The sequence below is a fragment of the Oryctolagus cuniculus genome, chromosome 3, assembly GCF_964237555.1.
Source record: "Oryctolagus cuniculus chromosome 3, mOryCun1.1, whole genome shotgun sequence".
Classification (NCBI taxonomy): Eukaryota; Metazoa; Chordata; class Mammalia; order Lagomorpha; family Leporidae; genus Oryctolagus; species Oryctolagus cuniculus.
This window is the reverse complement of record NC_091434.1, coordinates 152,487,002-152,514,973: the sequence shown is the minus strand read 5'-3', so window position 1 is coordinate 152,514,973 and position 27,972 is coordinate 152,487,002. Positions and strand designations below refer to the sequence as shown.

General features: G+C 41.6%; 1 protein-coding gene across 24 annotated transcripts in view; it reads right to left on the bottom strand.

Annotated features, from left to right (window-relative positions):
• Positions 1 to 27,972, bottom strand: part of ST7 (suppression of tumorigenicity 7) — a 295,626-nt gene that overhangs the window by 252,084 nt on the left and 15,570 nt on the right. Inside the window, exon 1 of one of the 24 annotated variants that reach the window (XM_070069834.1) lies at positions 10,240 to 10,324. Coding sequence is in view for 1 of the 2 variants with exons in the window: in XM_051848000.2 (XP_051703960.1) it covers positions 1,908 to 1,923 (16 nt within the window). In the remaining variant the exon portion in view is untranslated. 24 annotated transcript variants of the gene reach the window in all.

The following is a 27,972-nucleotide window of genomic DNA, read 5'->3' as shown; positions in this document are numbered from 1 at the left end:
GCCCAAGTCCTTGAGCCCCTGTACCCATGTGGGAGACCTGGAAGAAGCTCCTGGCTCTTGGCTTCGGATAGGCGCAGGTCCAGCTGTTGCAGCCAACTAGGGAGTGAACCAGCAGATGGAAGACCTCTCTCTCTCTGCCTCGCCTCTCTGTAATTCTGCCTTTCAAATAAATAAATAGATCTTTTTTTAAAAAAAAAGTATGTTCATAAAACATGTTTTTTCAGCTTTATGCACACTTCCTATGTTTTGGCTTTAGACAGAATAAAGACATCAGATTATATTTTGCTAAAACAAGATAAGGATTCTGTATTGGAGTCTGGAAGAATAAGGAAATCTGACCGCCTTTCCCTTCTTAAATACATCTGCTGTACTGACATTAATGCAATTATCGATCTGTCACGCAAAATTAATTATAAAAAAATGACAGTAACAGTAGACTGTATCAAAAATGGTTTCTGGATACCATAACTGTTATACAAGACATGCCTCCTTCCAAGCTTGGCCAGAACAATCTCAAAGGCTTATGGCTCTGTTACAAGTACATGGAATCCTTCTGAAAGGGCCATTACCTAACCTCTGTGACTCTACCACCTTACTACTGGTCCTTTTGCAATTAACACACACACAAAGCCTCTCCTTTCAGCTCATTTGTGAAGTGAATGTATCCTTTCTAGGAAAACAGACACCTGAGAGGCAGACAGCATAACAGAAAACAACACTCAAACCACTCAACTGCACTTAGCATTGGTAGTTCTCTTTTCTGTTATGTTCTTTCAGGAGGAGGATGGCCTTTTTTTTTTTTTTTTAAAGGTTCATTTACTTATTTGAAAGACAGAGCGACAGAGAGAAAAGGACAGACATTAAGAAAGAGATCTTCCACCAATGATTCACTCCCCAAATGCCCACAACAGCAAGGGCCAGGTCAGGCAGAAGCCAGGAGCCAGGACCTCCCACATAGGTCCAGGAGCACAAACACTTGAGCCGTCATCTGCTGCCTTCCCAGTGGGAATTCTCAGGAAGTTTAAACAGCAGCAGGGAATAGACACTCAGAAACAGGTGCAGGTATCCCAAGTGGCAGCTTAACCTGCTGTGTGGCATGACATCCACCTCAAGAAGGTGGCTTTTAGATTTGGAAATACATGCTCCTAATACATGCACTCTTCTATACAGTAATAATGGTAGCTTGATTTATGTATACTGCCTGGGTGAGATTTCAACTGACCATAATTAGACCTCCTGTTTTCTTCTGACCATTTGCAGGAGAATAGCTTTTCCACCATATTCATGAAGTTTTAAAAGCATACTAGATAGGGTGCCAGATTCACTGCTTCTACTCTGAACAAGCGTCCATAACTTCTTCAGTGTTTTTTCACAACAACATTAATATACTTGAAATGCTTGGTACTGAAAAGGAATCCTGAAAAGACTACAGTCAAAGAAAACCTCATGTCCAGACAATAGAGATTAGGTATCAGACTTCTGTTTTCAGAGAAGGATAACCCTTTAAATTCTAGGACCTTATGGCCGGCGCCGTGGCTCAATAGGCTAATCCTCCACCTTGCGGCGCCGGCACACCGGGTTCTAGTCCCGGTTGGGGCGCCGGATTCTGTCCCGGTTGCCCCTCTTCCAGGCCAGCTCTCTGCTATGGCCAGGGAGTGCAGTGGAGGATGGCCCAGGTGCTTGGGCCCTGCACCCCATGGGAGACCAGGAAAAGCACCTGGATCCTGGCTCCTGCCATCGGATCAGCGCGGTGCGCCGGCTGCAGCGGCGGCCATTGGAGGGTGAACCAACGGCAAAGGAAGACCTTTCTCTCTCACTGTCCACTCTGCCTGTCAAAAAAAAAAAAAAAAAAAAAAAAAAAAAAAAAAAAAAAATTCTAGGACCTTAAAGTTTTACATAACTCTTACCATCCAAAAGCTCCATGAATATTTCTCAAAGAGGGCATGGCACTATAGGTAGTGTAAACAGGATAATATTTCAGCTCACATACCTAGCCCCCAGACAGTATGGCCAGTAACAGTGACCAGTCATTGTGACACCACAAAGCCCACATACACATTTCCATGAGGCCCAGTGGGACAGTACTGCCCTCTTCACCATCACCTGTCTTCCCCTGCCATCTCCAGCCACACAAAGTACGGAAGAAGCTTGTTAACAATTCAACCATTTTAATAGACTATAAAAGTACCTGGATATGGAAAAGATGATGATGTGGGATATAGAACTAGCTCCTGCAGGGTTAGCTGTTTGAGCAAAAACACAAAAGGTCACCGTTTTTTGTTTCTCATTTCATGAAGGTATTGAGGTTACTTCCGAAGCCTGTACTGTTCACTAGATACTCAGTAGCCAGATATGGCTATTTATACTTAAGGTAGCTAAAATTAAAAATTCAGCCACACCAGCCACATGAGCTCAACAGACACTGCATTACAGAACACCTCAATCAACACAGAAAGTTCGATCAAAGAGCAAAGCCCTAAGGTTTCCTAATCATGTAGCCTGGCCTCTCATTTGAGGGTGGTCCACACTGCAAAGACAGAGTTCTTCATGGGCTATCAAAGTAGTAGTTACACAGTTGACAGTTCATCCACCAACTCTTTAACACGTGGCTTTGGAACACAATCCTAGGCACAGGCAACGTGACTAATAGAAATTTCAATACTAGAACAACTTGTTCAGAATCTACAGATTAGATATGCTCTTTCCTAAGTAAACTCTTCTACAGGGTGATATTGATCAGTGAAATATTAGTAGAAATGTACCTAACCTTTCTTTCCTCTCTAGATATCATCTACTATGGGCCAAACTTTCCTTTACTGATCAAAGAGGAATGTCCAGTAGCTGGTCCACCATTCAGAAGGTTCAGTGTCATCTTTCGAACCACAGAGATATTGAATTCTATTTGCTCCTCCCAAATTCACAGCTGTTCTATCTTCTGTCCTTCATTTGGGAATTTTCTTCATAGGGTTTGTTGCTCAGATACTTAGCACATCTTGTGATTTTTCCCAAGAAAGGGCCTAGAAGGCTGGACTCCAAGTATCTCAGATATCTAGTATATACATCCTTGAAAAAACATAAGACTACAAAGGTATTTTCTTATCCCTCTTCTATGTGGAGCTCTAACTTGAGGGCAGTAATTCTCCTGTAATTCCCTATAAACAAAAATTCTCCAATGTGGTATACCTAAGTTTCTTTGTAGGCCTACTGTTCAAAAAAGGAAAGGAGAGATGCTTCAATTTCAAGGAATTTGGAAGGCAGTATAACACAAGCATGCCTAAGTGCCATCCCTGTTCTACCATAAACTCACAAGCTCTGAGGACTTAAGCAGAGCCAGGGTTCTCATCTGTAAAAAGAGATGAGACAAGTGTTTCAGGCCAAGTTCTTAGCAACTAACAGGAACACAACATTTTGCTAGCATTAGTTTTGCCCTGGCTGTTTTCTTCTGCTTGAAACACTTTTCCTCTAATAGGGCATATAGAGCTCCTTCTCTTTCTTTAGGTCTCTATTTAAATGTGGCCTCCTTAGAGAAGTCTTCTCTACCCACTCAAGTGTAGTATATGCCCCTGTTCTTCTCTATCATAGCCACTGTATAGTTCCTTCCCACTACTTATCACAATCTATGAGGTATTTCTATGTTAGTTTAGTTCTTCATTATCTGTTTTATTCACAAGACCATTTTCATGAGGACAATATACCCTAGGAGAAGAGCAGTGTCTAGCACATGGTACATACTCAATAAATAAGTTGGCAGAAGGATAAATGAATGAATGTCTGGATTAAAGCAAGTCCTGCCTACAGGAATTGTCACACTTTTCCAAGCAAATTTGCCTATGACTCTTCTAGAGGACCTAAAGTTAGGCAGTATTTCTCCAACTTACTGACTATAGGAACCATTTCTTATAGAACATGTTGATGCTCCAAAACTAATGTTTTATGGGACATGAAATGGAAAAAAATGAGTATTAGATATGCATTTACATGTTTTCTGGAAAGTATAAATAATATTCAAATGTCATCTAGAGATATTCATCCCCCTGCCTTGGCAGGAGGGTACCTATTCATCTTAATCATAAGAAAACACCAAAGTACCTAAATTATATCAGGTGACATTCTGATCCCCTCAGATTAATAAATAACAGACCTATTAAGAAAATGACAACTGATGGAATAAAGGAAAGCCCTTGTATCCTACCTGATTAAGAAGAGATTGTATCTACATAAACAAACCTGCCATGAAGAAGCAGCACCAACAAGCACAAGTTATCTATCACCAAATCAACTTCCACAAGAGTTGGCAGAGTTTTTGGTTCAGTTCCCCAGTGTTTCCCAAAAATTCTTTACCACACATCTGGACATAAGTGTCAAACATAAAGAACTGGAATGTGCACAGTTAATATTGGAAGCCAAAAAATGAAAGATATATTAGTCAATTAAGGAGGTAAGAAGAAGTAGGGACCTTTAACCTAGAAGGTTACTAGGAAATTTGTAATGGCCAGGGGGTCATTTACGAACACTTAAAATTTTTAACCAGTTGCTAAATTTGCAAACTGGGAGACTTTAGCACACAAAAATGTTTCCTTGAAAAGTTGGAAGATCTCATCCAGAGATGACCTACCTTCCCCGATAGCAACTAATGACTAGAATAAATAACTCATTGCCTCATTTGATTTACCTGCCTTACCTTAGAAGTGCTATAGGCATTGTATGTGCAACTCCTTAATATATTCAGCAGATATGATCCACATCAGGAGCAGAAAACCAGCAATAAGGAAGACGCTAGCACAAACTAAGGAAAACTAGGTCTTTAGACTGTGCTGCATCATCCATCCCATTCCATAAAACAGCTTCCTTTTTACTCAGGGTCACTTTCCATGGGTTCCCAATTAAGTGCCTACCCTTGCCATTTAAGACTTGTAGCCCCCTTCATGTCATTTATATCCATTCACCAGGAAGGCATTTCATACTGTTCATGAGTATAATAATAATTATTATTATGCCTGTCCTGTTTTCCAAAAAGCTTTCAGGTAAATTAAGATCTATATACATGTACGTTACTGCAAAGCTACCTCAAGCCCTGGAAAGCTGTCTTGCACAAGTAATAGCAGAGCCAGCACTAACAGCCAGATCTCCTAGCTTGGTAGTTATTTCTTCTAACTATCCACAAAATGCTATTATGTGTGTTAGTTATGTCCTAGCAGAAAAGATACCATATCAAATGAGACATGCTTTGAGAATTTAATAAAAGAATTACTTACCAAAGTAAGCAAAGGGCATGGGCTCTGGTGAATGGACAGTCGGATAACTTACTCTCCTTGAGTACCCCATTCTCCTGCAAGGCTTCTTCCCATTGACTAAACCCAATCAAAAGACAGAGGCAAGAAGTCTGACCACAAAAGTCCATATTTGTCACAACTGCCACCACCTCTGGGCAGAAAGGAAGGCTAACAAAAGGTAAAAAATGAATCTGAAAGAGCTAATAGAAGATAACCAACACATCATTTATTCTCTGGTTATGTTTTTGAAAGAAGGGAAAAATATATTACAAATATTCCCAGCATCAATTCCCAACACAGAAACATGGATAGCACTTCATGTTCCAGAACTAAGTATTTACTTCTTTTTTAGATTGTGGTCTCTATGACAGATCTCCTCCATGTCAAAATATTCCCTGTAATGCCCTAATTAATTCATTATTAACAGTCTTGAGTATAAAAATATCACCAAGGGCAGGCATGTAGTCCAGTGGTTAAGATACCCATTAATATGCTAGCACCTCTTGTAGCAGTACCTCTAGCTCTGGCTTCCTGCTAATGCATAACATAGGAGGCAGTGAGGGCTCAAGTACTTGAATATCTACCAACTACATGGGAGGCCTGGATTGAATTCCCTCTCCTGGCTTCAATCCTGCTCATTTCTAGTCACCGCAGGCATTTGGTAAGTGAACCAGCACATGAATGCACTTGCTTGCTCACCAGCTCTTCTCCCAAATGTGTGTATTTATCACCAAAGGTTATCTTTTACTGTAAAAATCATTATACTCATTGGCTTTTCCTTGTTTGGAGGTAAATATACCCTCTCATATATATCTAGTTATTTCTGTTATAAAAATCAGGCTATGTTTCCTCCAAGGAGTACTAAGCACACTTAGTCAGTGTGCTACCATTTATTATATATAAAAATTACTAGACAAGTAGACATATTTTGGCAAGTAATTGTGCCCTTAATTTTCTGATACTTTTGGAAAGATAACTTTGAATCTCAGAAAGTCAAATATATTTTATTTACTAATATACCAAAACATCTTTCAATCTACATGCTTGAAAAGAAAATTTAGAATCCTGAAGACATTATGCTAAGTGAAATAAGCCAGTCACAGAAGGATGAATACTGTAACTCCTCTTACATCAGACTCCCTGAGTAGTCAAATTCATAGAAACAGGAAGTAGACAGATGATTACCAAGGGCTGGGGAGAAGGGTTCAGTTTCAGATGAAGGATGATAATGATGGTTGCAGAACAATGTGAATGTACTTAATACCACAGAACCATATACTTAAAGACAGTGATGGAAAGATACAAAGATATAGCTATTTCACCACAATAAAAAAGAAAATTGAGAAACTAAGTACCTACCTCCTAGCATTTCCTTTTTTGCTTATGAAACAAAAAAATTTATTGTTTTTGCTACCTATGCAGTACTATCTCAAAATATATTTTACAATACAGTCAAGAGTACTACTGATTCCTTAGCCAAAGTTTTATCTGAAGTGTATTTAGAACCCCTCTTACTGCTGGATTTGAAGTTTCTAGATGGTGAAGCTTAAATTCACCCCTGATCCTTTCAAATAAACTGTTTCCCCTATCCCTAGCATCCAATAAAAGCTTATGGAATCCCTCAGGAACAGTATTTAGATTATTATATACCTGGTCCATGCCAAATACTGCAAGTTCAAATATGATTAAGTCAAGATTTCTGTTATCAAGTAACTTAGTAGGAGAATGAGAAAATGGCTGAATAACATTTCAGCTTCCCTGAATTCAAGCACATGGTTAGTCCTGTGTATTGCCTCAAAGGAAGTATGTGTCAGGATGGAGAAAGTAGCTTAGGAACCCATGTGGCTTTTTCAAAACAAAAAATAACTATTCTTAATAGTTCTAGCTGTAAACCAGCCTAATAGACATTAAGAGTGGTTTGGATAGATAAATTACAGTCATACAATGGAGCACTACACAGCAAAGGGCATAAACAAACTACTGACACAACATCCTAGATGTAACTTACAAATATAGTGCTGAGGGGGTCCAGACAAAAATAACAGGTACTGTATCTAATTTCCATAAAACTTAAAATAGATAAAACTAACACAAGGTAAAAGAAAGTCAAGGAGTAGTAAGCTTTTAAGGAGGGTTCAAGTCAGGGTTAGTTTTGGTACAGGGCATATGGTACTCAGAAATGCTAGTAATGTTCTAGTTTTTTATTTTTATTTATTTATTTATTTATTTTAAGATTTATTGTTTGTTTGTTTGAAAGGCAGAGTGATGGGGTCCAGGGTTAGGTGGGGAGTTCCTCCATCTGCTGGTTCACTTGACAAATGCACAAAACAGTAGGGGCAGAGGCAGGCCAAAGAGAAGAGCCATGAACTCCATGTAGGTCTCCCACTTGGGTGGCAGGGCCCAAGTACTTGAGCCATCCTCCACTGCCTACCCAGGCACATTAGCAGAAAGCTGCATTGAAAATAGAGCAGCCAAGACTCAGACTGGCACTCTGATATGGGATGCAGCATCGCAAGCAACAGCTTAACCACATGAACCACAACACTGGCCCCAGTGTTCTAATTCTTTATCTGGGATACAGTGTCATGGGTATGCAATTTTGTGAAAATTCATCAAGCTGTAAACATGATTTTTCTTTTTTGTCTGAATGTTTTACTCAACATAAAAATCTACTTTAAAATTTTGCTGATTTTGAGGAGAGAGAAACAGAGGTGAAACTACAGGTGTCCTATGATGTTATATGCAATATAGAAAAATTTTAAAAAGAAAGGAAGGAAAATAGGGAGTGCCAGGGTATACAGATGGGTATGGAAGAGTAGTTACAATTGTTAAGAGCCAGGGAAGGCTGAACAGAGGAGGAAATACCTAATCTGGAAGCTGAAAAAGGTGTGGATGTGAGCCTTGTTTTTTACAGGGGCAGTGCACACAACAGACAGCTCAGGTGGCTGGCGTTGTACCACAGTGGATTAAGCCACTGCAGAGTGGATTAAGCCTGCAAAGCTGAAGTCCAGGCTGCTCCACTAACTATCCAGCTCCACTTCCTATCCAGCTCCCTGTTAAAGCACCTGGGAAACCAGTAGAGGGTGGTCCAAGTACTTGGGACCCTGCATCCACATGGGACACCCAGATGAAGCTCCAGGCTCCTGGCTTTGGCCTGACCCAGCCCCAACCATTGCAGCCATTTGGAGAACAAACCGGCAGATGGAGGCTTGCTTGCACGCTCACTATCCCCCCCACCCTGCCCCGTCTTCTTTCTCTGTAACTCTGCCTTTCAAATAAGTAAATAAATTTTTAAAAATAAAGTTCAACTTATGATTGCATACTGTAATTTACCCAACAGAATAAACTATTTTCCATCTTTCCTTTTTTAATGTAAGTATAATACTAAGATCAGAACTTTTTGTTACAAGATTTATTTATTTATTTGAAAGGCAGAGTTACACTGAGAGAGGAGAGGCAGAGAGAGAGAGGAAGGCGGGGTGGGAGGGTAGTCTTCCAGCCCTTGGTTCACTCCCCAATTGGCCACAACGGCCAGAGCTGCACTGATCCAAAGCCAGAAGCCAGGAGGTTCTTCAGAGTCTCCCACGTGGGTGCAGGGACCCAAGGACTTGGGCCATCTTCTACTGCTTTCCCAGGCCACAGCAGAGAGCTGGATCGGAAGTGGAGAAGCCGGTCTTGAACCGGGATGCCGGTGCTTCAGGCCAGGGTGTTAACCTGCTGTGCCACTGTGACAGCCCCAAGATCAGAACTTTTAGAAAAAAAGTTATTTCCTCATGTGCACACACAACAGAACAAAACAGGATTAAGCTCTTAAGGTAAGAAGATTCTGGGGCAGTTGCATAGGGTTTAAGCCTCAGCTTGGGATGCCTGCATTCTACATGGAAGTGCCTAGTGAGGACTCCCAGCTCCTCTGCTTCCAGATGCATACCCTAGGAGGCAGAGGGTAATGGCTCAACTACTTAGGTCTCTGCCACCCACGAAGGAAACCTGAATGGAATTTCTAATTCCTGGCTTCAGCCTGGCCCCACCCTCTGCTACTGCAGGCTTTTAGGAGAGTGAACCAGTGGATGGAAGAGATCTCCACCCCACCCCTTGGCGCCCCCAGCTCTATCTATCTATTTCTGTGTTGTTCTGTGTTTCAAATAAATAAACTTAAAAAAAAAAAAAGCAGTAGGCTGAGTTTATGCATACTTGGAAGAAACCAGGCCGAGGGGCCAGCACGGTGGCACTGCAGGCTAAGCCCCATTTGGAACTCCAGTACCATCAGACTGCCAGTTTCAGTCTCAGCTGCTCTGCTTTCAGGACCTGGCTTCAGCCTGGCCCAGTCCTGGCCACGGTGGCCATTTGAGGAGAGAACCACAGATACAAGATTTCTCCCTTTCCCTCTTGCCTCTCCTGTCTCCTCTCCTCCTCTTCATCTTCTTTCTCCTCTTCCTCCTCCTCCTCTTCTTTCTCTCTCTTTCTCTCCCTGTCCTCACAGGGAGAAAGAAGGAGGGAAGCTGAGAGGGAGGGAGGGAGGAAGGAACAAACTGGTCCAAGCTGTATAAGAACTTAGTTGAAAGGGAAATTATTCGTTTTCACTCCCTCACTCCACAGAGAAATCAATCATCGATCTCTCCACCTTTGAAGACACCAGACACACACACACACACACACACACACACGTTTTCTTTCAAAGATCACCAAACATACAAGGAAGAGTTCTAAAAGAAGAATGATAAAAACAGCAACCAAAGCAGTTTTTTTAAAAAATGTGAAAGTGAAAGACACAGCATCAATAAAAATGGAAAATTAAAATTAAAAATTAAAAAAAACACCTCACAGACAAAAGAGAAGATATTACATCCTTGGAACAATAACAGATGCTAGTTTTAAAAAGTGGTGCTGACAGAATTGCATGCTGTAATTGGTAAGTTTTTTGGACTACAAATGATATTGCAATAAAAATAGAGACGCTGCCACTCACATTTTCAGTGTGCAGCCTGATGAGAGTGCTGGACCCCACAGCCGCGCTGTCCAAAAAGGCAGCCACAGGTTACACGTGGCTTTTGAGCCACTGAAAAGAGCCAATACAAGTGAGAGTGTGCTGTAAGTGTAAAGTACGCGCTGGATTTCAAAGTCTTAACACACACACAGCACGCACACACACACACACACACAGACTATGTCTCACTAAACATTGAACATCCTTAATCCAAAAATCGAAAATGTTCCAGAATCTGAAAATTTCTGAGGACTAACAGGACACCACAAGCCAAAACTCAGGCACACTAAAACAGCACATAAGACTACCTTCAGGCTATTGTGCATAAGATGTATATGAAACATGAATCAGTTTGTGTTTAGAATTGGGTCCCATTCCCCAAGATAGCACACATGTATGCAAAACTCCAAATCTGAAAAAATCTGAAAGACTTCTTGTCCCCAGTATTTCAGAGAAAAAAAAAAAAAACTCAACCTGTAATAATGTTTAAAAGATCAATATATTTCTCTTCTATTGCTTTAGAAAGCATAGAGGGGGGAAATAAAAAGAGAACAAGAGATAGTCCATCCACTGACCCACTCTCCATATCGTCCCATTAGCCAGAGCTGTGCCTGGCAGAAGCCAGGAGCCAGGAACTCCATCTGTATCTCCCTCATGGGTGGCAGGGGCTCAGGAACTTAGACTATCTTCCACTGCCTTCCCCAGCACATCGATAGGATGCTGGATGGGAACTGGACCCAGTGCTCAGATACGGGATGCCAGGCTACAAGCAGCAGTTTACCTCCCTATACGGCAATGCTGGCTCCCTGAAGTAACTTTTATATAGTACAATTTTAAAAGATAATATTTTGGATATATCAAGTTATATAAAAAGTATTACCAAATTAATTGCTTTAATTGTCAGCTGTTTGTTTTTGTTAATGTAACTTCTATAAAATGCAAAATCTGATATGTGGCTTATATATCATGTTTATATTCGAGAACACTACACTAGATTATACATTCACTGAGGACAGGATTGTATCTAAATCATTTTTGTGTCCTCTAGGGAGGCTACAGTGCGGTAAAATCTGAGTTGGTATTTGCTGAATAAATATATAAATAACGTAAGCTTTCACATGATTAGTCGCCAGGCATGTCATTTTGAATGTGTGCATTTCGGAAATTTATCCTGAGTCAAGGGAGATAGTCAATTCACTGCTCATTGCCTTTTGTTGTTTATTTAAAGTATTTTGGTATTTTATAGATCACAATTTGTTTACCCATACTTGATCAGAATTCAATAATCATTTTAGTCACTAACCTAAATTATTTCAACTAGGATCATAAAGAATTCAAAAACCAAAGAAATGAAGCAATCTACGCTTTATCTTTTCAAGAGTGCCCTCTAGTGTTCATATTATTAGACTAAGTACATTTATCCACAAACATCAATTAGCTTTATAATAAAATTTATAACAATTAGGATATCTGCAAATTGTAACACATTAAAGGACTCAGAAATGGCATTTGGGTTTTTATAGGTCAGAACAAAAGTCAAATAGCTAGCACCCCAAAGCTAGCAAGCGAGAAAAATAATTCATAGTATAAGATTGGCTAGGGGATGGGGCCAGCGCTGTGGCGCAGCAGGTTAAAGCCCCAGCCTGCAGCGCCAATATCCCATATTGGTGCCATCATTTGGGGAGTGAGCAAGTGGAATGGAAGACCTCTCTCTCTGGCTCTACTTCTCTCTGTAACACCTGTCTTTCAAATAAATAAAATAATTCTTTAAAGAAAAAAAATATTGACTAGGGGCTGGGGGGAGAGGGATAAGAAACAGTGTAACCATGGCGAGTGATTGCTGGTAGCAGAGAGACTGAATCTGGAAATGAACAAGAGAAGCTCCTGGTTAAGGTTTCTGGTGAGGTGTCTGAGCAAGTAGTTCAGGTCAGTAATGACTGCACAGTTGTGTGCCAGGAGCAATTTTACAGGAAATCAATATATATGAAACTCTGGAGGTGGTGCCAAGTCAGGAACCTAATGAGAGGCCAGTTTTCAGCAACAATAAAATTAGCCTCGGCCCAGAACATGCAAGCAGGATCAGTTTTCTTCGGCAGCCTTCAGCAGCCAGGCTGGTGATTACACAACAAGCCCAAAGGCCCAAAAGGAGGTTATGTGACCCCAAGTAAGTCTGCTCCTACCTGTCCTTCAACTGCATTTCACTGTCATGGTGACTTCCCCAAAACCTGATTAGATGTCTAAGAATGAAAAATGCTAAGCTCATTTAGATGGTTCTATGCAATTTGCCACCATGGATTTATAATTTTTAACCATTCTCTGGGGTACCTGAGAATAGTGGAGAAGAGGGGCCTGAAGCGCCAGCATCCCATATGGGTGCCCATATGGGATATCGGTGCTGCAGGCTGGGGCTTTAACCCGCTGCGCCACAGTGCCGGCCCCATCCCCTAGCCAATCTATGAATTATTTTTCTCCCTTGCTAGCTTTGGGGTGCTAGCTATTTGACTTCTGTTCTGACCTATAAAAACCCAAATGCCACTTTTTTTATTATTTTTTTTTTCCGACAGGCAGAGTGGACAGAGAGAGACAGAGAAAAGTCTTCCTTTTTTCCATTGGTTCACCCCCCCAATGGCCACTGCAGCTGGCACGCTGCGGCAGGTGCACTGCACTGATCCTAGGCCAGGAGCCAGGTGCTTCTCCTGGTCTCCCATGCAGGTGCAGGGTCTAAGCACTTGGGCCATCCTCCACTGCCTTCCCGGGCCACAGCGGAGAGCTGGTCTGGAAGAGGAGCAACCGGGATAGAATCCGGTGCCCTGACCAGGACTAGTACCCGGTGTGCTGGCGCCGTACGCAGAGAATTAGCCTATTGAGCCGCGGCGCCAGCCCAAATGCCACTTCTGAGTCCTTTAAAGATCCAGCTCCCTGCTGTGGCCTGGGAAAGCAGTAAAAGATGGCCCTAGTTCTTGGACCCCTGCACCTGTGTGGGAGACCTGGAAGAAACTCCTGGCTTCAGATTGACACAGTTCTGGCCGTTGCAGCCATCTGGGTACTGAACCAGCAGATGGAAGACCTCTCTCTGTCTCTACCTCTCTCTGTAACTCTTTCAAATAAATAAAATAAATCTTAAAAAAAAATTAGTGAAGAAGAAAAATTCTTCAAATAACACATTTTCTATATCTACAACCAATTGATTCTTGACAAAGACACCAAAAATCTATACTGGAGAAAGAACAGTCTGTTCAATAAATGGTGCTAGGGAAACTCAATATCCATATGCAGAAGACTGAAATAAGACCTCACTCCTACTCACTTTATATAAAAATTAACTCAAAATGAATGTAAAATATGAAACTACTGGAAGAAAACATTGGGGAAATACTGCGATATATTAGCATAAGCAATGATTTTTTTGTATAAGACCCCAAAAGCATAGAAACCAAAAGCAAAACTAGATAAATGGGACTGTGACAAATGAAGAAACTCCTACATAGCAAAGGAAACCAACAACAGAATGGGATACTTGTGATGTTGTGACACAGTGGGTTAAGCTGTCACCTGCATGATGCCAGCATCCCACATGAGTGCCAGTTCAAGTCCCAGCTGCTCCACTTCTGAGCCAGTTTCCTGCTAATGTGCTTGAGAAGGCAGCAGAAGATGGCCCAAGTACTTGGACACCTGACACACTCTTCAAATGGGAGACCTGGGGCCAGCGCTGTGGCGTACCAGGTAAACCCACCGCCTGCAGTGCTGGCATCACATAGGGGCACCAGGTCAGGTCCTGGCTGCTCCACTTCTGATCCAACTCTCTTCTATGGCCTGGGAAAGCAGTAGAATATGGCCCAAGACCTTGAGCCCATATACCCAGAAGAAGTTCCTGGCTCCTGGCTTCATTGTTGCTAACTGGGAGTAAACCAGAGGATGGAAGACTTCTCTCTCTGCCTCTCTTTCTCTCTATGTAACTCTGACTTTCAAATAAATAAGTCTAAAAAAAAAAAAAAGGGAGACCTGGATGGAGTTCCAGCCCTGGCTGTTGCAGCCATTTGGAGAGTGTACAGAATCTCGCTCTCCCTCTCTCTCTCCTCACCCACCCCACCCCAACTGTCCTCTTTCTGTAATGCTTTCAAATACATAAAGCAAATATTTTTAAAAAATAGTTTCAAACTATGCATCTGACAATCAATTAATATAGAGAATATATAAGGGACTCAAAAAATACAACAAAAGACAAGCAAACCCATTAAGAAATGGGCAAAGATCTGAATAGACATTTTTCAAAAGAAGAAATACAAATGGTGAACAAATATACATAAAAATGCTCAATATCATTAGCTATCAGGGAAATATAAATCAAGCCACAATGAGATATCATTATTCCAGTTACAATGACCATTATGAAAAGGCAAAAAATAAGAAATGACAAAAATGGGACCCAGGACTGGTGCTGTGGCAAAGTGGGTTAAGTTGCCACTTGTGACACCAGGGTGCTGATAACATACCAGGGGGCTACTTCACATCTTGGCTGCTTGGCTTTCCTTCCAGCTCTCAGCTAATGCAGGTGAAAAAAGCAGCAGAAGATTGGGCCCCTGTGACTCACAGGAGATAACAGAGCTCCTGGCTCCTGACTTCTGTCTAGCCCAGCCTGGGCCATGGACCATTTGGGGAGTAGACCGCCAAATGGAGGATTCTTTCCCTCTCTGTCTCTCCCCTTCTCTGTTACTCTGCCTTTCAAATAAATGAAACCCTTATACACTGTTGCTGGGAATGCAAATTAGTACAGACAGTATAGAGAACAATATAAAAGTTCCACAAAAAATTACAAATAGCTCTGACATATTACCCAAGTATCCCACTCCCAGGTATATACCTGAAGGAAATAAAATCAACCTATAAAGAGACACCTATACTTCCATGTTCACTGAAGCACTATTCACAATAGCCAAGATACAGAATCAATTTAGGTATCCACCAGCAGATAAATGGATAAAGAAAATGTGGCATACAAACATCATGGAATATTACTCTGTCAAGAAAAAGAATGAAATCCTGGCATTTGCAGCAAAATGGATAGAACTGAGTATCATTACGCTGACAAATAAGCCAAGTACACACAAATAGCACAATGTTCTCTTTCATATGTGGAAATTTTTAAAAAAAGTCCATCTGAACTTAAAATACTGATTACTAGAGACAGAGAAGGTAGGTAGATGGGGTAGACAGAGTTTGGATAGAGTATCAACATAGAGTAAGACAAAACTAATGGGTTCCATAGGTAGGTGTTTGGTAGAGTCATTAAGACACAATGTAGGATGCCTGCATCCCATATTGGAGGGCCTGGATTCAAGTTTCTGGTCCATGCCCGCTGTTTCCTGTTAATGTGCATCCTGGGAGGCAGAGGCAACGGGTCAAGTACTTGGATCCTCGCCACCCATGCGAGAGGGCCAGATTGAGCTCCTGGCTCCTGGCTTGTGCCCTGGTCTAACTCTAGCTATTACAGAATTAGGAAATAAACTGGTGGATGGGAGATTTTCTTTCTAGCTCTCTATCTATCTCTCTCTCTCTCATCTCTCTCTCTCCTATCTATCTCTCTCTCTCTGTCCCCCTCTATTCCTCCCCATCTTCTGCCTCTTCCTTCTTTGTCTTGTCTCTCTTTCTCAAATACAAACAATAAATAAATTTTGAAAGTAATATTGCACTTGCATCTTCTTGCTTTGCAAGAAAAGAAGGCTAATGAACAGAATAATTATCAATTAGTGGGCAGTGCCTATGTGCTAATGAGGAGGCAAAGATTTGAAGGGAGTACTATCCACAAAGGATTGGTGGCTAGGGGGTTGGAGATTAGGGAATGTAGATAAACAGACTATTTGAAAGGGCTTAGAGGATGAGAATACACACATGAATTCTCTCTGAGAGACCTGACTGCAGAAATTCTTAATCATTCTCTTCGTCTCCTTGGCTGTTCTTCCCTCTTCCCAATCTCTTCAGGTTGGAAAGCCCCAGTACGTAATTTAAGGTCTCTTTTGTATATTCACTCCTTTAGTAATCATCTCAAATCCCATGACTTTAACGATACCTACAAACTAATTATGTGCAAGACCGACTTCCCTCTCTCCCTCCCTTCAGACTCATATATCCAACTACCTCCCTGATGCCTCAATTTGAATGTCTGAGTATCTCCAACTTAACACACTGAAACTCAGTCCTCCCACGAAGCCTGAACTCCCTTTCCTCACACTAGCCGTCACCCTTCTATCTGATGCCAAATGGGACTGTAACCAGCTGTGCTCTCCAAAGAGACTGATATCTACCATGATTTTTTTTAAATAATAGATTAGAAAACTGAAGTGGCTGGGAGTCATTCATTGTGACCATGGCATACTGAGAAAACTATCTCACAGTTCCTGTTATCTAGATCCCTAAGATGGCCTGGACTTCATTCTTTCTAAAATCTAATACTTCAGCTTCCCATCAGATTCTGAAGTTTTTCACTTTTCCTTATATTAGCCAGGGTCAGTTTTTGCTGTTTGCAAATAAGACCACTTGTCCTACACAATCACAAGCTGTCAACTAACTGATTTATTTCCAGAGTCTTAGTCCACTTTGTATTTCTACAACAAAATATTTGTGACTGGTATATAAGCTTTTAAAAAATAAGCTTTTAAAAATTTTTGAGAGACAGAGATACAGACAGATACAGCAAAGCAGCTCTCATCATTCACTGGCTCACTCCCCAAATACCTACAATGATCAGAATTAGTCCAGATAGAAGCCAGGAACCAGGAACTTAAACCAGGTATCTCACATGGGTGGCAGGAACCTGCCAACCTGAGCCTTCCAAGGTCTATATTAGCAAGAAGCTGGAGTCAGGAGCTGAAGCCAGATATTGAACCCAGGTACTGCAATGTGGGATACAGGCATCTTAACCTGCATCTTAACTGCTAGGATGAATGCCAGCCCCTGGAAAGAGGTTTATTTAGCTTACAGTCTTGGAGGCAGGTGGTTCAAAATAGGACTGCTGCATTATAACGTGGCAGACAGCATTTCAGGGTAGGAGCACACACAAGAAGAATGGCAAGTAGGCATGTACATAAGAGCATGAGAGGTGGCACAGTGAGAGAGAAAGCAGACAAATGAGCTAAGAAAGCCAAGCATGTGTCGTAATACCTGCTCCGACAGTAACCAATCCAGTCTCCTGAGACCTAACCCATTCCCAGGAGGTGAGAAAGAATCTTCTGCGCGTGATGCCCCATGATCTAATTCTCTTCTCTAGGGCTCACATCTTAAGGTTCCATCACCTCTCAGTACCCTTACATTGGAGATCAAGCTTGGAAAACAAACCGTATCCAACCCAAACCACCACCAACTCTCAGTTGTCTTTCCACTTGCAGTTCAGATGAAAACGCAAAGTCACCTACTTTGACTTGTAACAGAGGTTGATCATACACGCATGCCAAAACTATTCTAGGAATCAGTTGAAACATTATAAAAGTTAAAATTATATTTCACCAAAGTATTTTTTTCCAAATTGCTTATGTCAAATATTCAGGGAAAACACAGTAAGTAAGAAATATCTAACAGTATTCCTCTTGCATCTCACCTAAAACAGCCCCTTACCACAAATTCTGACAACCCTTACTTCTGATCCCATACAATCTCTATTATAGCAGCTAACCTCAGTCAAACATGGTAATTATTTCTAACTTCATGAAGGGAAGGGACCATGTGTCCTCTCTGTATCATGATGGGAGGCTTGATAAATATCTGTTGAATTTTATCAAAAGTGATACAGAAAACACTTCAAAATTTTTTAGCAGTCACCATATTTCCAATGAGCTCTGAGTTCTTATAATGCCGATTATCTACTACTAGTGTGTCAGAGTATGAATGCTTTTGTGATCATATTGAAAAATCAGGAAATTATGAGTCTACAAATTACTTCATTGTCTTCATAGCTCTAATTCATGATTTAGTGCATGTCCAATTTCATATACCTCTATAAAACTTCAATACCATATTTATTCACCTGTATTCTTCCCATCTCATTATTTTCCTTAGTAAATACCTTGTGTTTAAATATAGGGGTTGGGAATTAGATGGGTAAAAAGAATGATCTAAAAGAACTGTAAAACTCTCACCAAACTTCTGTCCTTACCTCATGGTTTAGCCCTAAAATATCTCACCACCAGGGTGAGCATGAGTATCAAAACCACTATAAAATTCTGAAAAGTCACAAGATGTGTTTTTCCCCAAACATAACTTTATACAGGACAGCCTCACACATACATGGATAAGCGCCATCTGGTGTCAAAAAGAATTACTCCCAAACCTAGTTACCATTGACGAGATCAAAATTGAGGACTGAGACCCAAGCCATGGAGAGTTCTTACTATGATTAACAAAATTGAATCTTGAGCAACAGTCATGGGATTACTCAGTCAAGGAAAATTACAGTTTTTAGGTAAATATTATGCCTGAATGGTCATTAGGACAATGTTGGTTCAGCCATCTTCACTTTCTTGTAGGAGCCCCTTAAACTTGAAGTAGGGGAAGTAAACAATGCCTGCACTGAGAACCCACTCTGGCACAGGTGTTGGGCACATTTACATAGTTGTACCCCATTTAATCCTCACAGCAACTCAGTGAGGAAATTATTCAAATCCCCCACTGTACTACAGAGGAAACTGATCCTCCAATATTAGATAATTTATCTTAAGTGGCACAGGTGTTAAATAATGGAGTCACCTTCCCATCCATTCCCTCAGCTATTACTAGATCATTGGGAGGAAACTGGGGTCGGGTGGAGGTATTAAGTACTACAATAAGTAAATTGAAGTGTATACAAACTTACTGAACACTTAGTTTACACTACACAGAACTGTCTCCAACATGGACAAGAGGGACGTGCCGTTAGGTAACAGACTGTCCCTAGACTCTGGGATAACCACACCATTAGCTCAAAGCAGACAGAGCCCATCTTAGTCTGCATATGATGAAGTATAAAAGAAAGAGCATGGAAGCTGGCATTGTGGTGTAGTGGCTAAAGCCACCACTTGCGATGTTGACATCCCATTTGGGCACTAGTTCATGCCCCAGCTGTTCCACTTCCAATTCAGCTCCCTGCTAATGGCCTCAGAAGAGAAGCCAAAGATGGCCCAAGTGTTTGGGCCCCTGCCACTGACATGGAAGACCTGGAAGAAGCTCCTGGCTCCTGGCTTCAGCCTGGCCCAGCCCCAGCTGTTGCAGCCATCTGGTGAGTGAACAGTAGATGGAAGATCTCTCTCTCTCTCTCTCTCTCTCTCTAGCCCTTGCAAATAAATCTCAGGAAGGAAGGGACGGAGGGAGGGAGGGAGGGAGGTAAAGGACTTTGGTGTCGCCCAAGTATGCAGAGCACAGTGCTAGAGTTCCAGACCAGGTGTTCATAGCAAACACACTACTGTCACAGAGCCTACACTCCTGTCCTTGAATAACTTCCAGTGTAGTGGAGACGTTGTTAGACAAGTAGATCCTTCTGCCACACTGGGAGAGGCTACTTAATCTATAGCCTGTTGCAGACAAAAAGAGTTTTCTAGAAATTACAAATGTTTAAAGAATGCCCCTTCACAAGAAGAGCAGGTTTACAAGTTAATCATGCCAACTTTCAGAAATTTCTTCTCTCTCTCCCTCCCTCCATCCCTTTGACACACACAACAACTGTGCTGAGATAAATATGCACAAACTGGAGCTTGCACTGTGACTGCTGTTCTCCAGCAGACATGCTCTTTGCAATTAGGTTCAATTCTTCACTTTTTACACCTTCACAGAATGAGACCAATTCCACCTTAAGAAGTGAAGAATTTAACAGATAATGGCACAGCTGAATAAAAGAAGGCAAGAGCCAATAAGAGACCACTATCAAAATTCCAGGGCTGCAGTATCTAATATACTTTTTGGAAATATTTTTAATAGTAAGAAGGAAGAGGATTAAAATCATTGATAAAGGTGGATCTGCCTTTTCTTTCTCTTCCTTCCCTAAATAACTCATTTCTAAAGCCAAAGCAGGGCCAAGCAAGGTAGGTATCTTCGCTGGCTGGGGACACACAGTGAGGGAAGAAGGCAGCACTCTGACATGTAGAGTAGGGTGAGGAGAGCATCTATGCAGGTAGACAGCCCTGCACGGGGCATCAGGATGGAAGCAGTGTGTCTAAGAACAGAGAGCAGATAGGCAGGTGTGAGAGCCAGGGTTGTGAGGATGGTGCCCCTGCAGCACAGGGAGAAGGTAGAATATACTGGACTTTGGAGCCCAAACAGGAAGATCAGGGCCCTGAGAGGGGCTACTCAACAACTAGTGTCAGAGCCTATACCTGTCAGAGCCAGAGCCAGGTGAGAAGGGATTTTAAGAGGTACTGGCTACATAAGGGTGGAATGAACAATTAAGTAAATGTATTAAGGATAAAAAGTTCTAGGTTTCCCACTGTCAGGGAAGGAACCAATATAGAAAGAAGAAAAATGGAATGAACCCTGAGGATTAGACTTGAATTTGAGGTATCAATGTGGACTCATGATTTCAAGAGCACTGATAGATAAGCATTAAATATAAAAAATAATTTACATGAAAATGCATATATCTGTGTATGTGTACATATATTCCCTTGCTCTGTCCCAAGAAGACTGGGTGCAGCAACACCCAGTGGCAGTAAGCATACTTGCTGCCCAGATCTGGACTTCTATATATTTTTCTCCACTAAAAGGATAAAGGGAGCCTTGGAGAAAATGCTGGTTCCAAGGCCAGAGTGGGGAAAGTACAAATAAGTTTGGAACACGTTAAAAAGAAATCATGTCCTCAAAGAATGACAAGGATATTTCCCAAAAATTCAGATACCAGTTAGAAAGGCTTCCCCCAGGCCAAATCCAGCACAATTCAAATATCAAAATAATGTTGCTAGTAACAAATGGCAGCTCATTGAATAAAGCAGGAAAAAAGGAGCACACAATGTTGTAATGAAATCAAAGTTGATAAAGAATTTACATAGTTTCAAAGTGTCATTTCTAAGATACTTATTAACTACAAAAGGCAGCAGAGTAACTTTATAGTAGAAAATCCTCTCAGACACCACCTCGGTCAAGTGATCAAAATGAGGCTAATCAACAGCAGGACAAATAAAATCATAGGCCACCTGATAGGACACAATGAGGAAAGCACAGCATCAGGCCAATGACATGCTCACCAGGGTGTATATATAACCTGACTCAATCATGCAGAACCACTGGACAAGCCCAAATTCAAGGACATTCAACAAAATAACCGGTATGTATTCATCAGAAGTATCAAAGTCAGGGCCAGCATTGTGGCACAGTGGGTTAAGCTCCCGCCTGGGACACCAGCATTCCCTATGAGCACCAATTCGAGTCCCAGCTGCTCTACTTCCTATGTAGACCCATGCTAATCTGCCCTGGGCCCCTGCTACTGACTTGAGAAACCTGGGTGGAGTTCCATGCTCTTGGTTTCAGCCTGTCCCAGCCCTGGACGTTGTAGCCATTTGGGGAGTGAACCAGCAGACGGACGATCTCTGTCTCTCCCTGCATGTGTCTCTCTGCGTCTCTGTCTCTTTCTCTTTCTCTCTCTCTCTCTCTCTCTCTCTCTCTCTCTCTCTCTCTCTTTGTAACTCTACCTCTCAAATAAATAATAAATATTTTTTGAAAAAAGTATCAAGGTCATGAAAGTCAGGGAAAACTGGAGAAACTGTTCCAGATTGAAGGAATCTGGAGAGACTAGCAACTAAATGCATGGCATGATTGTGGACTGAATCCCTTTGCTATAAAGCACATTAATGGAACCACTGGTACTGGAGTACTTCAGAGTGATGGGGTACCATGTCAGCTTTGTACTTTCAAATAGTTCTGGAAGGAAGAAAAAAATGTACTGTTCTCTCAACTTTTCTGGAAACTAATTATTTTTATATAAAAATTTTACTTAAAAAAAAAAACAAGCAAATCAGGATTGTTTGAGGGGGCCTCCAATTTAGAGTGTCAGTCGTTCCTTGTGACCAGCCTCAAACAGAAGGGCTCAGCTTACACAAGAACAAGCACTAAAGGGGGAAAGGCCCAGGGACTTCAAGGTCAAGGGGCTGCCAGGCCTAGACACACCACAATGTAGAAGAATCTTTGGAGGGAGATTGAGGAGGCCATGGGCTTTACTGGTGTATTGAAGACACACAGCATTTGGAACAATTAGGACTCATGTAAAGAAGAGGGGTCCCACTGGAAGATGAATTGCCTAGTTCCATGACAACACAAGTGAAGAATGTGTAAGATGACTGAGAACAAAAACGTGATGGAAATGATGGTGTTGCATGAAGTATCTGAGTGGAGCATGTACTGTGTAGGACGCTACCGAGTACGTGAGTACAAGGCTAAGGAGGTTCATGGTAGCTAATGGTGGAAGGCCTGGGATTTTAGGTTGAGATGTCTCTGCTTAATCTGCTAGGCAACAGAAAGATATTAAAGGATTTGAAAACAATATCCTGGTTGTGGGAAAGATTAGGAGAGATTAGAGGCAGGAAGATCACTTGAGAGATTACTGTAATAAGATTATAAGGACTGAAATAAAGAGAAGTAAGAATTGAAGGGAGATTTATGAGGCACTATCTATTTGACAGCATTTGCAGCAAACACACATAAAGGAAAGAAATGATGAAGATTATTATGAGCCTTGAAATTACCCTCAAGAGAAAGTGAACTCTGTTAGGAAGAAGACGTGAGATGGACCTAGTAATCTATGTCTCACTGAAAATATCCAACAGGCAATGGGAGTCAAAAAAAGATAATGTATACATTCATGTACACAAACTTACTTCAGGGTGCAGCATAAGAAAGTCTTCCGAAGATAGCACATTGAGAATTTCTCAATTAGGAAGATACAATACAAAAAAAAGGCTCAAGTAGTCAGAGAAAATGCGTTATGTTATGCTAGATATTTTCCAGGTCCACTTCCTGCCTTCCCCACCCTGCTTGCCCTCTGGCTGGTCTCCGCCAATGGGAGACCCCAACAAGGGATCAGAGGGCAGAACAGGAGGGCACATCTTCCCGCAGTTCCGGATGCAGAATCAGCACAGGTTGGCACACATGAAGGCCACAGCCTTTCTCCTTTCTCCACAGCTTGTTCTCCAGGGTCCAGTGACTGCTGCTTCTTCACCATCCCTTCAGGACTAAGGACAGTAGCCACTCATTTCTACTGCTAGCCTCTGGGATCAGCAAAGAGATCCTTCCTCACTCTGTTTTCCTGCCAACATCTTTGTAAATAGTCATTTCAATCAATTCTCCTTAATACCACATTGGGTGTATGCTCTGCTTTCTTCTGGGATATTCATTAACATGTCACAGCTTCACCCTATCTTTGATATACTTTATAGAGATTGTTATCGACAACAAAGCATTTAATGTCCACTGCCATCCTTACACAAAGCTCTAGTCAGCAACGTTTTCTGGGAATCAGTTGGTCCATTCTAGCATTGGTCTCCCTGTTTTTTACCTCTCCCTTATCTGCTGAGGGTTCTCCTCACTCCATTTATGAGTACACTGGCTCACCCTTCCCTCCTTATGGTTCCTCTCTTTGGAGATGTCTGCCAATGGCCCATAGGTATACCTGTCACACCAAAGGATGAGAGGCAGAAGGGGACAGGAACACTTCAAAGAATGAGTGAGCCAGTTCTAGCCTTGGCCTTTATGACATTTTACATATTTCCATGTGCCTTCCTATGTTTCTTAATAATTCCCATAAGATATCTTGGGGTAGATGTTATTCCAAGCAAATAAAAGAGATAAAGTATATACTTCAACCCAAAACCTCAATCCAACTTGCACATTGGAGCCCAGAGGAATCCAGTGCAGTTCATTTTAACTGCAACAATTCACAGAGGGACAAGGAAAAATAGATACTATTTTAAACCACTGAAATTTGAAGTGGGTTTTTGTTGTTGGTTGCTTGTTTGCTTGCATTTTTTTAATGTACGATTACTACACAATTGCTGACTGATAGAATCATTCTATAAAGGAATCTGCAACTCCCAAAGCTAGATGCTCACAAGGCACCTCCAAGTGTGTGCCAGAAAAAAGTGGTTTTCAGACCAATTATATATAATACTTCTTTTTAGAACAAATCATTTTAAACACCTTCTTTCAATACTATAACAAACTTAATCTACTTGTTACATAAAATTAATACATAATGTGATAACTAATATAAATGAGAAATAAACATAATTTGTAATCAAGGCAGCATTAGGATTGGGCAAGAAAAATGTTTAGAGTACAAAAAATGAAGCAAAGGCTGAGCCTGCATTTGCAGGACTCAGAGTATCTCCTTCAGTTTTACACCAAAGCAACCTCACTTGCCTTACCTTAGTCCTGGGCTTGTTTAAAATAATGTAATTCTAAAATTATAATAATAATTCTAAAAATATGAAAATGTGGGGCCAGCACTGTGGCATAGTGGGGAAAGCCACCACCTGCAGTGCCAGCTTCCCATATGGGTGCCCATTTGAGTCACAGCTGCTCTACTTTCAGTTCATCTCTATGCTATGGCCTGGGAAAGCAGTAGAGGATGGTCCAAGTCTTGGTGCCTATGCATCCACATGGGAGAAATCAGAAGAAGCTCCAGGCTCCTGGCTTCAGATCAGCCCAGCACCAGCCATTACAGCCATTTGAGGAGTGAACCAGCAGATGAAAGATCTCTCTCTCTCTCTCTCTGCCTCTGCCTCTCTGTGACTCTGCCTTTCAAATAAATAAATAAATAAATCTTTTTAAAAAATATTCAAGGCCAGCATTATGGCTCACTAGGCTAATCCTCCACCTGCAGCACTGGCACCCTGGGTTCTAGTCCCAGTCGGGGCGCCGGATTCTGTCCTGGTTGCTCCTCTTCCAGTCCAGCTCTCTTCTGTGACCCAGGAAGGCAATGGAGGATGGCCCAAGTGCTTGGGCCCTGCACCTGCATAGGAGACCAGGAGGAAGCACATGGCTCCTGGCTTCAGATCAGTGCAGCGCGCCGGCTGTAGAGGCCACTTGGGGGGTGAATCAACAGAAAAAGGAAGACCTTTCTCTCTCTCTCTCTCTCACTGTCGAACTCTGTCCAAAAAAAATAAAAATATTCAAATATTTTCATGACTTTGGTAGAAGGCTTAATTGACAAACATATGCATGCCTATACAGCATCATCATGAATGCAAAAATCAACATATGCAGGTTAATCCATGTGTGCTGCATTAGGAATTCAGGATATGCTGGATGGTACTACAATCATGAGTTTCCAAAAGGGTAAATAATTCTCAATAAAGTTCTGAACAAAGGTCTTTCACTGTGACAAAAAAATGACCTAAATGAAAGATCTCTGTGAGTGAGATCCCAGTGGAAAGAAGAGGCCATCAAAGAAAGAGGTACCTTATTCTGAAGGGAGGAGAGAACTTCCACTTTGACTATGACCTTGTCTAAATAAGGTCAGAGTTTGTGAACTCAAGAGGCTTCCATAGCCTTGGCAGCTCATGACAAGAGTCTCAGGTGATTACTGACGTCATAAATGAGAGTGTCAATTGTTAAATCAACAACAGGAGTCACTGTGCACTTGCTCCCCATGTAGGACCTTTGTCATTAATGTGCTGTACTATGTGAATTAATGGTAAAACTAGTACTCAAACAGTACTTTATACTTTGTGTATCTGTGTGGGTGCAAACTATTGAAATCTTTACTTAGTACAGAGTTGATCTTCTGTATATAATTGAAAATGAATCTTAATGAAGAATGGGATGGGAGAGGGAATGGGAGATGAGATGGTTTACGGGCGGGTGGGAGGGTGGTTATGGGGTGGGGAAGAACTGCTATAAGGCAAAAGTTGTACTCTCAAAATTTATATTTATTAAATAGAAGTTTTCCATTTAAAAAAAAAGCAAGGTCTTCCCTCAATTTGCACAGTAGTTTTGATGGTTAAAAACAATAGCACATATTAAAACCCTGCCAAATATACTTCGGGTTCATATACAGAATGAGATTAGAGGCAAATTTTTTTTAAATTTTTATTTATTTATTTAAAAGGCAGAGTTACAGAGAAAGAAGGAAAGACAGAGAGAGGTCTTCCAGCCACATTCCCCAGGCCAGGCCAGGCTGAAGCCAAGAGCCAGGAGATTCTTCCAGGTCTCTCACGTGGGTACAGAGGCCCAAGGACTTCGACCATCTTCCAGTGGTTTCCCAGGTACATTAGCAGGTAGCTAAATGGGACTTGGAACAGCAAGGACATGAACCGGTGCCCACATGGGATAGCTGGCTATCCCTCAGTTGCTAGGCCATAGTTATGTCATTTTATAAATGGAGTCTTTGTATGCAAGAATACTTGAGGGGCCGGTGCTGTGGCATAGCAGGTAAAGCTACCACCTGCAGGGCCAGCATCCCATATGGGCGCCAGTTATGAATATGAGCACCAGTTATGAATGCTGGCTGCTGCTCTATTTCCAATCCAGTTCCTGCTACAGCCTCGGAAAGCAGTAGAAAATGGCCCAAGTGCTTGGGCCTCTGCACCCACGTGGGAGATCTAGAAGAGGCCCCTGGCTCCTAGTTTTGGACCAGCCCAGCTCTGGCTGTTGGGGCCATTTGGGGAGTGAACCAGGAGATGGAAGATCTCTTTCTCTCTCTCTGCTTCTGCCTCTCTGCAACTCTGCCTTTCAAACAAATATTAAAAAAAAAAAAAAGAATACTTGAGGAGGATATTCAAAAATTATGTGGAACACTGGTGGGCACACATATTAGGGACACCAGGCATCCTTTGTCCTAGTCTTCTCAATGTCAGTAAGGCTAATTTATGATAATTTAAAATGTCCCCTCAAATTTCCAGACTTTCCCTAACACATACCATCGCCACTGACAATACTTTCCCTTAGGAAATTGTACACACATTGTTTATTCATGGTAGAACAGGTATGCTGTCGTATATTCACATGATGGAATACTATACAACAATGAATATAAATGAACTAGATCTACAAAATGAAAAATCTCATAAATTTTAATAACAGAATGAAGTTGCAGAAGGGTATAAATGTCATCTATCATGTAAATGTTTTAAACTCAAAAATTACTATTCATTGTCTGTGAATATATTAAATACGTGAGAACAATACCAATTTCAAGATCATGCTTAGCAATAGAGAAGGAAGGAAGGGCAGAGAGGATGCAGGAACAGCTCTCCATGAATAGGTAAGATTGATTTGTTTATCTGAAAGTCAGAACTACAGAAAGAGGGAGGGGAAGGGGAGGCGGAGAGACAAAAGGGGAGGGAGGGGCAGGGGGAGAGAAGGGGAGGGAGAGGGAGTGAGAGAAAGATATCAAGGTCTTCCATTTGCTGGTTCACCTCCCAAATGGCCACAATGACCAGTGCTGGGCCAGGCCAAAGCTAGAAGCTTTATCCCAGTCTTCCAGCATGGTGCAAGGACCCAAACACTTGGCAAGCTTCTGCTGCTTTTCCCAGGCCATTAGCAGGGAGCTGGATCATAAGTGGAGCAGCAGGACTCGAACAAGAGTCCATATGGGACCTTAAATCCCACTATGCTGGGTGATAAAAATGTTATCTTTAGTGTTAAAGTGATCATATTAAGTGTTAAAGTGAACATATAGATAGGATTAAGTTTAAAGTGACCATATAAATAGGATCAAGTGTCAGGTAATTATAATAGAATTTTAAAAGGAGAGAGCGTTCCAACATA